At 41.3% G+C, this 15,873-nt stretch overlaps 1 protein-coding gene across 2 annotated transcripts in view; it reads right to left on the bottom strand.

The window, feature by feature from the left end:
• LOC142218147 (sodium- and chloride-dependent creatine transporter 1-like) overlaps positions 1 to 15,873 on the bottom strand; it is a 55,097-nt gene that overhangs the window by 22,548 nt on the left and 16,676 nt on the right. For both annotated transcript variants that reach the window (XM_075286655.1, XM_075286656.1), the window contains exons 2-5: positions 12,418 to 12,666; positions 7,465 to 7,596; positions 7,081 to 7,354; positions 2,661 to 2,793 (exon numbers count right to left, since the gene is read on the bottom strand). In XM_075286655.1, the coding sequence (XP_075142756.1) occupies positions 2,661 to 2,793; positions 7,081 to 7,354; positions 7,465 to 7,596; positions 12,418 to 12,666 (788 nt within the window). The remainder of the gene's footprint in view (positions 1 to 2,660; positions 2,794 to 7,080; positions 7,355 to 7,464; positions 7,597 to 12,417; positions 12,667 to 15,873) is intronic.

The following is a 15,873-nucleotide window of genomic DNA, read 5'->3' as shown; positions in this document are numbered from 1 at the left end:
AAGGAAAGTGCAATGAGAAGAGCTGACACAGATCTGCCTCCTGGGGCTGGCGTAATGAGTAGTTGTAGTAGTTGTGTGAATTAACACTTCATGGTGTGTGCAACAATTGGGTAATGGAGGATGTCCATATATACCGTCACTTACATTCCCTCATAGAAGAGGGCAATATGTCCACTTAGGGTCCGGATAATCCCAAGTGTATGGTCCCTTTATATACACACGGTGGCCTTATTTTTGCAGAACAATGGAGACTTCATGTGGCATCATATAGTGCTTGTGTGGGGCACTGTATACTCTATTCGAAGCATTGCAAGTATATGGCGGTGTGTACCACTAGGAGAGAATATGGTGCCTCACAGAGGCACAACAAAGATGCCTGGGCTGTTTACTGGTTCATAGGGAAGCAAGCAGTAATTTCAAAGCTACAATATGGCGCCATGCCAGGCTATGCAGTATATGGTGCCCTGATGAACTGTATCTGCTCTAATACTATATTTCTATATGGATATCCACTGATGTCTCCTGGGTAGTATTGCCCTTTAAAGGTAATGAATAATCAAAAAATTGTCTATTATGTTTTTTTTAAAACATACTTTAAAAAAAAATTTAAGAATTTTTTGATTTTTTTTTTTTTTAATTCCATGTCACTATATATAAAAAAGAAGTACTATATCCTGCAATATTCACTCTGGCCACTAAGCACAATATTAACCTTGCACCTACCAATTCTCTAAGGGTTTTCTTTGCAGCAGTCACCTCCTTTACATCACAGAATTGCAAAACAATATAACACCTCTATAGGTAACACCGCTGACAATCGATGATGTCACCGCTTATCTCCTCCCCCTCCCTGCACTGAGCATGTCTAAAAAACTCTCTCATAGACCTCAATGAGTCAGCTTCAGACTATTACTGCCTATGGCCATGACTGTGCTGTAAATCAGATCACTAAATGCTGTTAACAGCGCGGAGGAGAAGCTCAGGCAAGATGGCCGCCCCCATAATCATGTATAGAAGATGGAATTTTAGAATAAATTCCATGTGGTTTTAATAAATAAATAATTGGGGACACTTTCCTTTTAATACCAGTGACTCCACCTTCATAATACCGTGATGTGTGATATCCTGCCAGTGACCGGTCCCGGGGTTACGTCTATTGGCGGTTTTCCTTCGTGCTGCCCTATACTTGGTCCTTTGATAAACCTATTAGTATTGGAGGGAGGCTGCGGAGATTACACTGTGACGCTCGGTGATTAATCCCCCTGTCCTGAGCAATCAGCCGTGTGGGAAGGAGAAGAGGAAGACTCGTGACCCACATGACAAGCAGCCCTGAGATCTGCGAAGCTTCCCCTCAGGAGATGTAGGAACGGTACGGGCGGGGGCTTCATTAATGTGCAATGTCTTATCAGGCCGTACCCGTCATGATGATGAGGTGCCAGCCTGCTATCACTCTACTACAGGGATCACATACTAAAGCAGCTCAGTTACTGCCCCTCCCCTGCCTGACGTCTTTCATTATTGGGGTCCCCGTTCTTAAATTTTTTTTTATAAATTTATTAAAACCAGATAGTGAAATTGATTACTTTGTACTAATCTGTTTTTATTTTCTTTTTTATTCTATTTTCTGTAAGGGCGGGTTCACATCTGCGCCCGGTCTCCGGTTTAGCCAATCCAGCCAGTTTCCATCTTCTGCCCCACGAAACTGGACAGGAGACGGAAACCCGGCGGTCAACTTTCAAACCCATTCACTTGAATGGGTTTGCAAAGGTGACCGCCCGTGTGTGCGTCTTCTGCCAGACATGCAGTAAAAAAAAAAATGGTGTCCCCGCGGACAGGCAGAAGACACACAGGGGGCAGTCACATTTGCAAACCCATTCAAAGGTTTCCGTCTCCTGTCCAGTTTCACGGGGCAGATGACGGAAACCAGACGGATTGGCTAAACGGGAGACCGGGCGCAGATGTGAACCCACCCTCAATGATCATGGTGGTGGCCATCTTGCCTGAGCTTTTCCTCTGCTCTCTTAACAGCATTAAGTGACCTGCTTTACAGCACAGTCATGGCCACACACATCAATAATCTGAAGCGGACTCATTCAGATCTATGGAGGAGTCCATTATGTGCAGGGAGGGGGAAGAGATATACTAGGACATCATCTATTGTAGTAGATGCGGTGATGGCTCAGTGATGTTATCCACAGAGGTGTTATCTGAATCTGTATTATTATGCTGCTGTAACATACTACAATTTCCCCACAAAGGATTATCTTATCTTATCTTCTATGGTAATCTTGTCTGTAAAGTAAATGAGATGACAGTTATAAAGAAAACCCCTACAGAATTAGTAAGTCTCAGGCTATTATTAGGCTTAACAGCCAGAGTTAAAATTGCAGGATATAGTACTTGTTTATATGAATTGTGACAAAGAAAATGTAAAATAAAATAAAAAATTTCAAAACATATATTTAATATAAAAACTGGATTTAAAAAGTAGATTATTATCTGGTGACAGATTCCCTTTAAATACTGGTCCACTATTGGCAAAAATGTTATGGTAATAGCATTACTGGTTAGTTCAGTACAAACTAACCCATATTCCATAGTATACACAGTGAGAATATACAGGACATAAGGCCTCCCTGCGGTCTGTGATGGCTTCTTACCTTTCCTGTTGATTTCACTCCCTTCCAGATACAGAAATAGACAATGATCCAGGTGGCGAGCAGGCACAGGATCATCTGCCAGTTTAACTGCCCAGGCTCATCCAGACCACTGGAGATCTGCAGCACCTTATTCCTGCCAAATAAGACCAATGAGTGATGTGCCTCGCGCTTACCCTTTATTACTGGTTTTATGGAGTAACTGCTTACAGTCTGCAGTCTGAGAATATAACATAAGGAATAGAGATGAGCGAACACTAAAATGTTCGAGGTTCGAAATTCGATTCGAACAGCCGCTCACTGTTCGAGTGTTCGAATGGGTTTCGAACCCCATTATAGTCTATGGGGAACATAAACTCGTTAAGGGGGAAACCCAAATTCGTGTCTGGAGGGTCACCAAGTCCACTATGACACCCCAGGAAATGATACCAACACCCTGGAATGACACTGGAACAGCAGGGGAAGCATGTCTGGGGGCATAAAAGTCACTTTATTTCATGGAAATCCCTGTCAGTTTGCGATTTTCGCAAGCTAACTTTTCCCCATAGAAATGCATTGGCCAGTGCTGATTGGCCAGAGTACGGAACTCGACCAATCAGCGCTGGCTCTGCTGGAGGAGGCGGAGTCTAAGATAGCTCCACACCAGTCTCCATTCAGGTCCGACCTTAGACTCCGCCTCCTCCGGCAGAGCCAGCGCTGATTGGCCGAAGGCTGGCCAATGCATTCCTATGCGAATGCAGACTTAGCAGTGCTGAGTCAGTTTTGCTCAACTACACATCTGATGCACACTCGGCACTGCTACATCAGATGTAGCAATCTGATGTAGCAGAGCCGAGGGTGCACTAGAACCCCTGTGCAAACTCAGTTCACGCTAATAGAATGCATTGGCCAGCGCTGATTGGCCAATGCATTCTATTAGCCCGATGAAGTAGAGCTGAATGTGTGTGCTAAGCACACACATTCAGCACTGCTTCATCAAGCCAATACAATGCATTAGCCAGTGCTGATTGGCCAGAGTACGGAATTCGGCCAATCAGCGCTGGCTCTGCTGGAGGAGGCGGAGTCTAAGATCGCTCCACACCAGTCTCCATTCAGGTCCGACCTTAGACTCCGCCTCCTCCGGCAGAGCCAGCGCTGATTGGCCGAAGGCTGGCCAATGCATTCCTATGCGAATGCAGACTTAGCAGTGCTGAGTCAGTTTTGCTCAACTACACATCTGATGCACACTCGGCACTGCTACATCAGATGTAGCAATCTGATGTAGCAGAGCCGAGGGTGCACTAGAACCCCTGTGCAAACTCAGTTCACGCTAATAGAATGCATTGGCCAGCGCTGATTGGCCAATGCATTCTATTAGCCCGATGAAGTAGAGCTGAATGTGTGTGCTAAGCACACACATTCAGCACTGCTTCATCAAGCCAATACAATGCATTAGCCAGTGCTGATTGGCCAGAGTACGGAATTCGGCCAATCAGCGCTGGCTCTGCTGGAGGAGGCGGAGTCTAAGGTCGGACCTGAATGGAGACTGGTGTGGAGCGATCTTAGACTCCGCCTCCTCCAGCAGAGCCAGCGCTGATTGGCCGAATTCCGTACTCTGGCCAATCAGCACTGGCTAATGCATTGTATTGGCGTGATGAAGCAGTGCTGAATGTGTGTGCTTAGCACACACATTCAGCTCTACTTCATCGGGCTAATAGAATGCATTGGCCAATCAGCGCTGGCCAATGCATTCTATTAGCGTGAACTGAGTTTGCACAGGGGTTCTAGTGCACCCTCGGCTCTGCTACATCAGATTGCTACATCTGATGTAGCAGTGCCGAGTGTGCATCAGATGTGTAGTTGAGCAAAACTGACTCAGCACTGCTAAGTCTCTGCATTCGCATAGGAATGCATTGGCCAGCCTTCGGCCAATCAGCGCTGGCTCTGCCGGAGGAGGCGGAGTCTAAGGTCGGACCTGAATGGAGACTGGTGTGGAGCGATCTTAGACTCCGCCTCCTCCAGCAGAGCCAGCGCTGATTGGTCGAGTTCCGTACTCTGGCCAATCAGCGCTGGCCAATGCATTCTATTAGCCCGATGAAGTAGAGCTGAATGTGTGTGCTTAGCACACACATTCAGCTCTACTTCATCAGGCTAATAGAATACATTGGCCAATCAGCGCTGGCCAATGCATTCTATTAGCTTGATGAAGCAGAGTGTGCACAAGGGTTCAAGCGCACCCTCGGCTCTGATGTAGCAGAGCTGAGGGTGCACAAGGGTTCAAGTGCACCCTCGGCTCTCCTACATCAGAGCCGAGGGTGCGCTTGAACCCTTGTGCAGCCTCGGCTCTGCTACATCAGAGCCGAGGGTGCGCTTGAACCCTTGTGCACACTCTGCTTCATCAAGCTAATAGAATGCATTGGCCAGCACTGATTGGCCAGAGTACGGAATTCGGCCAATCAGCGCTGGCCAATGCATCCCTATGGGAAAAAGTTTATCTCACAAAAATCACAATTACACACCCGATAGAGCCCCAAAAAGTTATTTTTAATAACATTCCCCCCTAAATAAAGGTTATCCCTAGCTATCCCTGCCTGTACAGCTATCCCTGTCTCATAGTCACAAAGTTCACATTCTCATATGACCCGGATTTGAAATCCACTATTCGTCTAAAATGGAGGTCACCTGATTTCGGCAGCCAATGACTTTTTCCAATTTTTTTCAATGCCCCCAGTGTCGTAGTTCCTGTCCCACCTCCCCTGCGCTGTTATTGGTGCAAAAAAGGCGCCAGGGAAGGTGGGAGGGGAATCGAATTTTGGCGCACTTTACCACGTGGTGTTCGATTCGATTCGAACATGGCGAACACCCTGATATCCGATCGAACATGTGTTCGATAGAACACTGTTCGCTCATCTCTAATAAGGAACACTGCAAAAATAACCGATACCCTGGAGATACTTAATGCAGTGCCTGAGGGCGTAAGACAGGACACCAAAGTGAGAATCCATGTGTCATCATCCGCCATGCCTTAGGCGCTGCAATAGTATAAGAAGGTTATCAATTCTGCCTGGAGTGTTTCTTTATTATAATGGTGGTCAGTTGACATGCTGTCTCATAGGCAGAAAACCAAGAAAGCAAAAGAAATTGTAAATGTAGAAATCGCAACAGAGAAATGAGAATGAACTTTCCTGCTGATAATATAAAGGCTACTAATAACTATTATAATACTACCCCTTATGTGCAAAATATAACTACTATAATACTGCCCCCTATGTACAAGAATATAACTACTATAATACTACTCCTATGTACAAGAATATAACTACTATAATACTACTCCTATGTACAAGAATATAACTACTATAATACTACTCCTATGTACAAGAATATAACTACTATAATATTACTCCTATGTACAAGAATATAACTACTATAATACTACTCCTATGTACAAGAATATAACTACTATAATACTACTCCTATGTACAAGAATATAACTACTATAATACTGCTCCTATGTACAAGAATATAACTACTATAATACTACTCCTATGTACAAGAATATAACTACTATAATACTACCTCCTATGTACAAGAATATAACTAGTATAATACTACCCCTTATGTACAAAAATATAACTACTATAATACTGCTCCTATGTACAAGAATATAACTACTATAATACTACCTCCTATGTACAAGAATATAACTACTATAATACTACCTCCTATGTACAAGAATATAACTACTATAATACTGCCCCTATATACAAGAATATAACTACTATAATACTGCTCCTATGTACAAGTATATAACTACTATAATACTGCCCCCTATGTACAAGAATATAACTACTATAATACTACCTCCTATGTACAAGAATATAACTACTACTATAATACTACTCCTATGTACAAGTATATAACTACTATAATACTGCTCATATGTACAAGAATATAACTACTATAATACTACCTCCTATATACAAGAATATAACTACTATAATACTACCTCCTATGTACAAGAATATAACTACTATAATACTACTCCTATGTACAAGAATATAACTACTATAATACTACTCCTATATACAAGAATATAACTACTATAATACTGCCCCCTATGTACAAGAATATAACTACTATAATACTGCCCCCTATGTACAAGAATATAACTACTATAATACTACCTCCTATGTACAAGAATATAACTACTATAATACTACTCCTATGTACAAGAATATAACTACTATAATACTACTCCTATATACAAGAATATAACTACTATAATACTGCCCCCTATGTACAAGAATATAACTACTATAATACTACTTCCTATGTACAAGAATATAACTACTATAATACTACTCCTATGTACAAGAATATAACTACTATAATACTGCCTTCCTATGTACAAGAATAAGAATATAACCATTTTTCTACTTACTCCCAGAACTCTATGATGGGAGAGCTTTTGTTCAGGAGGGCATCACAGCTGATGTTGTAGGCGATGTTCGTATTGGTGCTATTTGTAGTCTCATTGGAGCACTGATCTACAAGGAAGACTTCAGTACACTCCTTTGTATTCCACGGGTTTCCACAGGTGGCCCAGGGCAAGGTGTTGGTGAATGAGTGTACTAGATAGTAGAGGCCCCAGACCAAGATCATAATATAGTAGGTGTTACAGAAGAACACTATTACCATAGAGGCAAAACCAAGACCTGCAAGAAGAAGACCGCATACGATACTTCATTATCCTTAAAACATAAGAGTATCTTTCCTAGCATAGGCCTCATCCCCTTTAAATGCAGTTTCTTAATAGTGGTGTTACCTTTGAAAAGTGGCGCGATGTTCCACGCTGCAATTCCTCCCTGCTTCATGAACTGACCCAAAGCGATTTCCAAAAAGAACACTGGAATACCTCCCACGAAAACGATCAGCAAGTAAGGAATCAGAAAGACCCCTTGAAGATAGATAACACAAGACAGAGTCAGAGCAGGACGGTGTTATTTGTCCCTCCAGGAATAGAAAAAATGGCTTCAGACATGATGTTTTGGTCCACTACAATGGGAGCTTTCTTAAGATAGTTAGATAGATAGATTATAGATAGGAGATAGATAGATAGATAGATAGATAGATAGATAGATAGATAGATAGATAGTACGCATTACCCTTATATGTAAATCTGGAACAGACCTACTTTGCCGTTTCCAAATATTAGCACTCGAACTACAACCCATTGTACCCCCGATCAAGCGTTCCTGGAGATGAGGCGAATAACAATACCTAAAATCCCATTGATCCTTCTGGGCAGACAGTCCACCGACCATTTATGATGGATATTCTTATGATTTGGTTCCTCCACCAGTTCCTATCAGCCATAGTCACTGTATATTCCTTCCCCAGAGTATATATCATGATCAACCATCACAACCTGTGACAATGAAATTATTCTACTAATAGAAGCTCTTCTTCAGAGACTAAATCCAATAATAGAAGGAATTCATGGCGGCCACGGAGACGTACAGTCATTTATCTGTGTATGCCGACAACCTCATACTATATTCCGTCCGTCTAGTATCAGACATCAGAATTACCATATACCGAATGTATGATACGTAATTCTAAGTTATTCAGCAACATCTTGACGAGACCAGACAAATCTAACTTAGGTGGCACCCCCTGCCGCACTACGCACATAATCAATGTACCCCAATATCCCATGTGCAGTCTGGCTAGTGATTTATACACTGGTACCGCCATGTTTTTTTATCACATACATCCCTGACTTGTTTGATGGACTCTATAATATTATACGACTTGGCAGCAGCTGCCTGGCATTGGTTGCCATATTTACTGACAACTCAACTGTTTGTTGCTATATTATTTGGTTACTCTACTCTTGGCTGCTCCTCTCACGGACATAAGCCCCCTCCTCTTGCGACTTTTCTTTTCCGTCCTTGGGTTATTTGTTGTGTTTTTGTACGGACTATGAATAATGCAGCAGATATCAGATTAATATGAGATGAGACAATCTGTGCAGTCATAAATGTAATAACTGTGTAATGCGCTCCACCCGGCGCCATGCTTATGGGGCATTAGGTCACCCCTTTTTGACACGGTTAAGCCAAACTTTAAAATCCCGCTCTTTTAGGGCTGTGACACGCACCTTTCTGGTGTCCAGCATATAAAGTGCCTAAATTACATCTGGGAACCCGGCATATGAAGGAGCAGTCCGCCATGTCCAGAAGGTTTACCGACCCTTCTAGGCTAAGGTTTAACAAAGCTGCATGGCCCCCGTGCAGCAGAAGGGCCCTCAACTATAATGTATTGTGTATAGTACTGGGGCCCAGGAGCTTTATGTTACACCTTAGCCCAGAGGAGTGGGTAAATCTCCTGGACATATTGGGACAAGACACCTCTTGGGCCCAAGTGCACCCTTCAGTTACGCCCCTGCTTCCGGGCATCAGGGGGTCACCCATTATTGCAGGAGGCTCTTGGACGTGCCGGGATAGTTGGCAAGTATACAACATATCACATGTTATCTATAACACTAAGGGTCCCCAGAGGCAAAACTTGAATGTCATGGGCTGCAATGCAAAATCTATAATGGGGCCCCTATCTAACGTGTGTCATTTAGAATAGTGCTAAAATTTATGTGGCAGAGGGACATTTGGGCCCCCCTCAGGGTCCAGGGCCTGGTAAGATTGCTATCTCTGCACCCCCTATGGCTACACCCATGTCTGCCCCTACAACTAGATATACCCCGTTTCCCCGAAAATAAGACAGTGTCTGCTATTAAATTCTCTTCCGAAATATATGACCTGTCTTATTTTTGGGGGATGTCTTATGCAGTGGCTGGAGCGGGGGACAATCGGCAGTCATGGCGGCGCTTCCTTAGCGGAGCGCTGGCATGACTGCCTGTTGTAGGTGGTCCAGGAGGTGAAGGGGAGGGGATGTCTTATTTTCGGGGAAACAGGGTAAGTAGTTTAGAAGAGATTTCAACGGCAAAGGACTTCCTTTAAAGTCAGATGTAATGCCCCATAATTCTTCCTAATCCGATTAGAAATCATCTCAATGTCAGAATAGCAAAAAATTACGAACCATTTTATTTGCTGCTGTGAATTTTTACCGTACTCGATAGACATGTCTGACATTTTTTGGGTGGAGTCGTGGGTGGAGTTATTGTCATCCATTCCTTGAGCAGGTATATAAGCATCCATATATCCTCCCCTGCATGATCTACAAGGTGTCGTCCTATAGTCAATGATGCAAGGACATTTCCGACTCCTCTGTGTAACAACATATTGTGGCAGATGTAGAATTCCTCCTCCTGCTTCCTCCGCCTCGCAGCGATATTGCCTCAACAAATGATACCCCCTCCCCACTCCCGCTGCAGCAGATTTCCATTTTTAGAGTGTGTGATTCTCTGCAAGACTGGCACGGTGGATGCGGAGGGAGGGAAGGAAGGAAGGGGGGCGCTGTGATTACTCATAGGCACTTTATATAGGTCACAGCGTCTTATTAAAGCGACATAAGGAGCAATTATGTGGAGAGATGGGGCAGGTCACAGGGGCAGGAGGCTGACATTTTGGGCTGTACTAATCCCGGCTAATCTGCATGCAGAGCTGTGACCGCTTTATGGCCATTATAATAACTATGCTGTAATAGGAATATTAGAGGAGTGTCAACATGTCACATGACCACAGGAATACCGAGCACGTGACTGGGATACCATTTTTTTTGTGCTAGGCGCAGCTCAATGGGATTCTGCTATTTCTAAGAGTTGTATTACTATTACCCGTACATAGGGGTCAGCGTAGAGGCGCAATGTGAGACAACGCAAACCCTGTAATAAACCTCTATCCTATAGTATATGACATACCTCCCAAATTTCAAAGGATTGAAAGAAGGACAAAATCTACAAATTGGCAAATTTAGATATCGTAAGCCAATCCTCCAGCCCCACCCATACCAACTTTGGCTGCATTTATTCCCAATCATGTTCCTTTGTGCCCCCACACAATACAATGCCCCTTTAAGGGACTTGACGCAGTGTTGTGGTCTCCATACACTATAACGTTCCCTTATAGCTGTTACAATATAATGCCCCCCTTATTACCACCGATCAATATAATATCTTCCTTAATATGGTCCCCACAGTATACAATCCCCCTCAATGGGGCCATCACAGTATAATGTCCCCATTATTGTTGCCCCCATAGTATAATGTCCCGCTCATTGTGACTCTCACAGTATAATGTCACCCTTAATTTGGTCTCCACATTATTATGCCCCATACTGGTGGCAATGGGCCTATGGTGAAAAAGGACTAGGCACTGATCTACTCCAGCATCTGTTTGCACGAAGCCACCACTAGGGTGCGCTCACTGCATAGAGATTTATACAGCCCCCAAGATCAGCGTATAGGCAGTATTCAGTAAGCTCATAAGCGCCCTCTAGTGGTAAATGCTTTATCAGTTATTTCTGTGTCTGCAGAGGCGTGAAACAGAGAGCACTGACCACCATATTGTAAAATAATCGGCACACAATTATATAGATGCAATGTATTGTTCATGTAACACATTTGGTAGCTTTGTTCTTTCCCCTTTTGGGTCATATGAGTTTTCAATACTCTCCTACCCTTAGTACCTATGGGGGTAACAATCATAAGACTGGCAAAGATGAAGGGGAAATTCCCTCTTAGACTTATAGCCTCCAAAATGGCTGCCTAAGAAGAACAGCTCTGGAGCACAAACTACTGCTAACATAAGTGAAATACTGTGCAGGATCATGGGGTTAAAGCTTTAGATGAATAAAGCCAAGTCAGCTCATTACTAATGTCATTGATTAATGGGGGGCCATGTCACGTGCTCCCATAGAGCGGCTTTCAGCGCTGCCGCTCTCTCATCAATCTAGAGTGTGACCATTAGGGTCCTTAAACCTAATGGGAGGCCTGGAGGACTCTAGAGACAAATCTACACTGTGCTATGAGATCAGCATGTAAAGCCCTGCAGTTATTTAAGGACATTGTGGTATCACGCTGGTAATGGAAAATCCAGGAAGAAACTCAGAAATAGATCGGCAACATAACAGCGTGTTCTCAAGCAGCGGGAGACTAAGAAGACTCTAGAATTAGGATCTGGAAGAGGATCCAAAACACATCCAGTACTTGTATATCACTACCATTCATGGGTAACAAGCCTCTGCCTGGTACATAATGGTGGCCATATTACCCGGCTGCCATATATATGTCCCATGTTTTTCTGTTTCAGGGAAAGCTGGGTGTCTAGACTTAAGAAATGTTTGCAAGCATATTTTAAGATGCGTGATAAATCTGCTAAACACTGGAGCAACATCTGTACCATCCCCAATTATAATATAAAATTGTTTATTGTACTAGTCCCTTCATATTGTGAAGAAAAACTTTATGGGCTCCCTAAGGCTTTTGGGTTTGGGTCCGCACAACCCTCAAGTTATGCTCCTGGCTCCTAATGCAAAATTTGTACCATCCTTAGTAATACAGCGAGTGTCTCGGGGCCTCCTCTGGCACCAGGGCCTAGGTGTGACTGTTACTTACAGTCCAGGGTATTATCAACACCAAGAGGGTCAGGCATACATATTAGATGACTGGCAGGTTTGGCTGATGCTCCGCTAATATGTGCTTGGCTTGCTTTAGAAATATCTTTGCAGAGAATTGTATGAGAGACACTCAAAAAATAGATAGATAGATAGATAGATAGATAGATAGATATTACATAGATTCCCATTACCCATCTCTTACCTCCACCATTCTTGTAGCAGAGATATGGAAATCTCCATACGTTTCCCAAGCCAACAGCGAACCCCACGCAGGACATAATGAAATCCATCTGACGTGTCCATGTCTCTCTCTCTGGGATGGGTATTTTCACCGGGCCCATAGCGGGCAGCACCAGAGGAGCGATGACAGCCTTCTCATCTGGGACTGTTTCCCCCCCACCTGCTGTCTCTGATCCCTCCATTTCTGGGGCCCTGGAGGTCCCATCCTTCTCTGCAGAAACACAAGACAAGGTTACAGAATTATTTATGTTTAATTCATCTTTATAGCATTTAATTGTTCTGACAGAGCTTCAGATCCCACAGAGTTACATTTATAAAATTCTATGTCCTGCAGTCACCACTAGAGGGAGCTCTGGAAATTATTGCATACTGGTTTAGTATTGAGTTCAGTGTAAACACTGTATGCAGTCAGATCTTTAGCTCCCTCTAGAGGTGACTGCAAGAAGATAAAATTGTATGATTTTCCTCTATGCAGGAGAATTGGAGCTGTGTATCATTACATAATAACTGAATTGTCCCCAAACTAGAGTGTCAATTTCAGATGGCAATATAAATATACATCCAGGCAGTGACATGATGAGCCATACGCAAGGTTTACCACCCAAGAACCTGCAGTCTAACTCCACTATAAACCACATATCACCCGGGTAATAATTATATATTGTAATTTGTGATTATAATTAACTCTCAGCATACAGACAGAAATTACTTCATGTAATTACACACCTGATTGGATAATAATTAGCTCCTAATTTGCTCTCAAATTAACCCGATTTGTCTGAGTGCGGAACCAGAAGATCAGATATGTAAGGCCGGGGCGCTACAATATCCGACTATACTAGATTTATACAATTGCGAAGTCATGGGAGCATATGAAGGTGCCTACACATGTAATGTAACCTCCATAAAGTAGCATTAGAAGGGTTAACAAGTGATATTGCACTGGGATCTAATATGCAATAAACATTTGATGTGTGTGGCACTCTGTTCCAGCCTGGGTGAGATAATTCAATATGTAACAAAGGTTATGGTAATAGCATCATAAAACATCAGCATAGAGTCCTGACCTAACATTGGACCTCTATAGCAACTTATCACCTGCAATGCAAAATCCTATATGTTAAATACATCCCACCTTAAAGGGGTTGTCTAATGAAAATATGGATGCCCGTTTTCAAGAAAAATCAGAGGAGGGGGCTATTGTTAGACTATAGTACCCATATAGCAATGATGAGAGGACAGAATAAACATGAGAGTCTAAACAATACACAGGAAGGTCATTGGGACAAGTCAGTATGTCTTGGCCTTGATCAATACTCCTCATGTCATCTACAAGGACTTATCTGCCTACTCCAGCTGTGCTTCTTATTGGATTTCCTTACAGAGCTCTCCACTCCCTCTCATTCATATTCTGTGCTTTCTCCATATATTGATCTGTTGACATTGCATTAAGATACATATTTAGCTTTAATGTTTATAGCAGATCATGGATAATGAAAAATGCATAGTATATTATATTATAATACATCCGCCAGTGTATACAGAGGAGACATGGCGGATGAGAACATAAATGTCATCTCAGACTCCACCATCATTACTGGACACATTCAAACAGCCTTGTATGGCCGAGACCATATCATACTGCCCCCTATGTACAAGAATATAACTACTGTAATACTGCTCCTATGTACAAGAATATAACTACTATAATACTGCTCCTATGTACAAGAATATAACTACTATAATACTGCTCCTATGTACAAGAATATAACTACTATAATACTACCTCCTGTGTACAAGAATATAACTACTATAATACTGCTCCTATGTACAAGAATATAACTACTATAATACTGCTCCTATGTACAAGAATATAACTACTATAATACTACCTCCTGTGTACAAGAATATAACTACTATAATACTGCTCCTATGTACAAGAATATAACTACTATAATACTGCTCCTATGTACAAGAATATAACTACTATAATACTACTCCTATGTACAAGAATATAACTACTATAATACTGCTCCTATGTACAAGAATATAACTACTATAATACTACTCCTATGTACAAGAATATAACTACTATAATACTACTCCTATGTACAAGAATATAACTACTATAATACTACTCCTATGTACAAGAATATAACTACTATAATACTGCTCCTATGTACAAGAATATAACTACTATAATACTGCTCCTATGCACAAGAATATAACTACTATAATACTGCTCCTATGTACAAGAATATAACTACTATAATACTACTCATATGTACAAGAATATAACTACTATAATACTGCTCCTATGTACAAGAATATAACTACTATAATACTACTCCTATGTACAAGAATATAACTACTATAATACTACCTCCTATGTACAAGAATATAACTACTATAATACTACTATGTACAAGAATATAACTACTATAATACTGCTCCTATGTACAAGAATATAACTACTATAATACTACTCCTATGTACAAGAATATAACTACTATAATACTACTCCTATGTACAAGAATATAACTACTATAATACTGCTCCTATGTACAAGAATATAACTACTATAATACTGCTCCTATGTACAAGAATATAACTACTATAATACTGCTCCTATGTACAAGAATATAACTACTATAATACTGCTCCTATGTACAAGAATATAACTATTATAATACTACCTCCTGTGTACAAGAATATAACTACTATAATACTGCTCCTATGTACAAGAATATAACTACTATAATACTGCTCCTATGTACAAGAATATAACTACTATAATACTGCTCCTATGTACAAGAATATAACTACTATAATACTACTCCTATGTACAAGAATATAACTACTATAATACTGCTCCTATGTACAAGAATATAACTACTATAATACTACTCATATGTACAAGAATATAACTACTATAATACTACCCCTATGTACAAGAATATAACTACTATAATACTACCTCCTATGTACAAGAATATAACTACTATAATACTTCTCCTATGTACAAGAATATAACTACTATAATACTACCTCCTATGTACAAGAATATAACTACTATAATACTACCTCCTATGTACAAGAATATAACTACTATAATACTGCTCCTATGTACAAGAATATAACTACTATAATACTACTCCTATGTACAAGAATATAACTACTATAATACTACTCCTATGTACAAGAATATAACTACTATAATACTGCTCCTATGTACAAGAATATAACTACTATAATACTGCTCCTATGCACAAGAATATAACTACTATAATACTGCTCCTATGTACAAGAATATAACTACTATAATACTGCTCCTATGTACAAGAATATAACTACTATAATACTACCCCTATGTACAAGAATATAACTACTATAATACTACCTCCTATGTACAAGAATA

Source organism: Leptodactylus fuscus, chromosome 9, assembly GCF_031893055.1.
Source record: "Leptodactylus fuscus isolate aLepFus1 chromosome 9, aLepFus1.hap2, whole genome shotgun sequence".
Taxonomy (NCBI): domain Eukaryota; kingdom Metazoa; phylum Chordata; class Amphibia; order Anura; family Leptodactylidae; genus Leptodactylus; species Leptodactylus fuscus.
The sequence above is the reverse complement of the archived record's forward strand: the minus strand, read 5'-3'. Positions and strand labels throughout refer to the sequence as shown.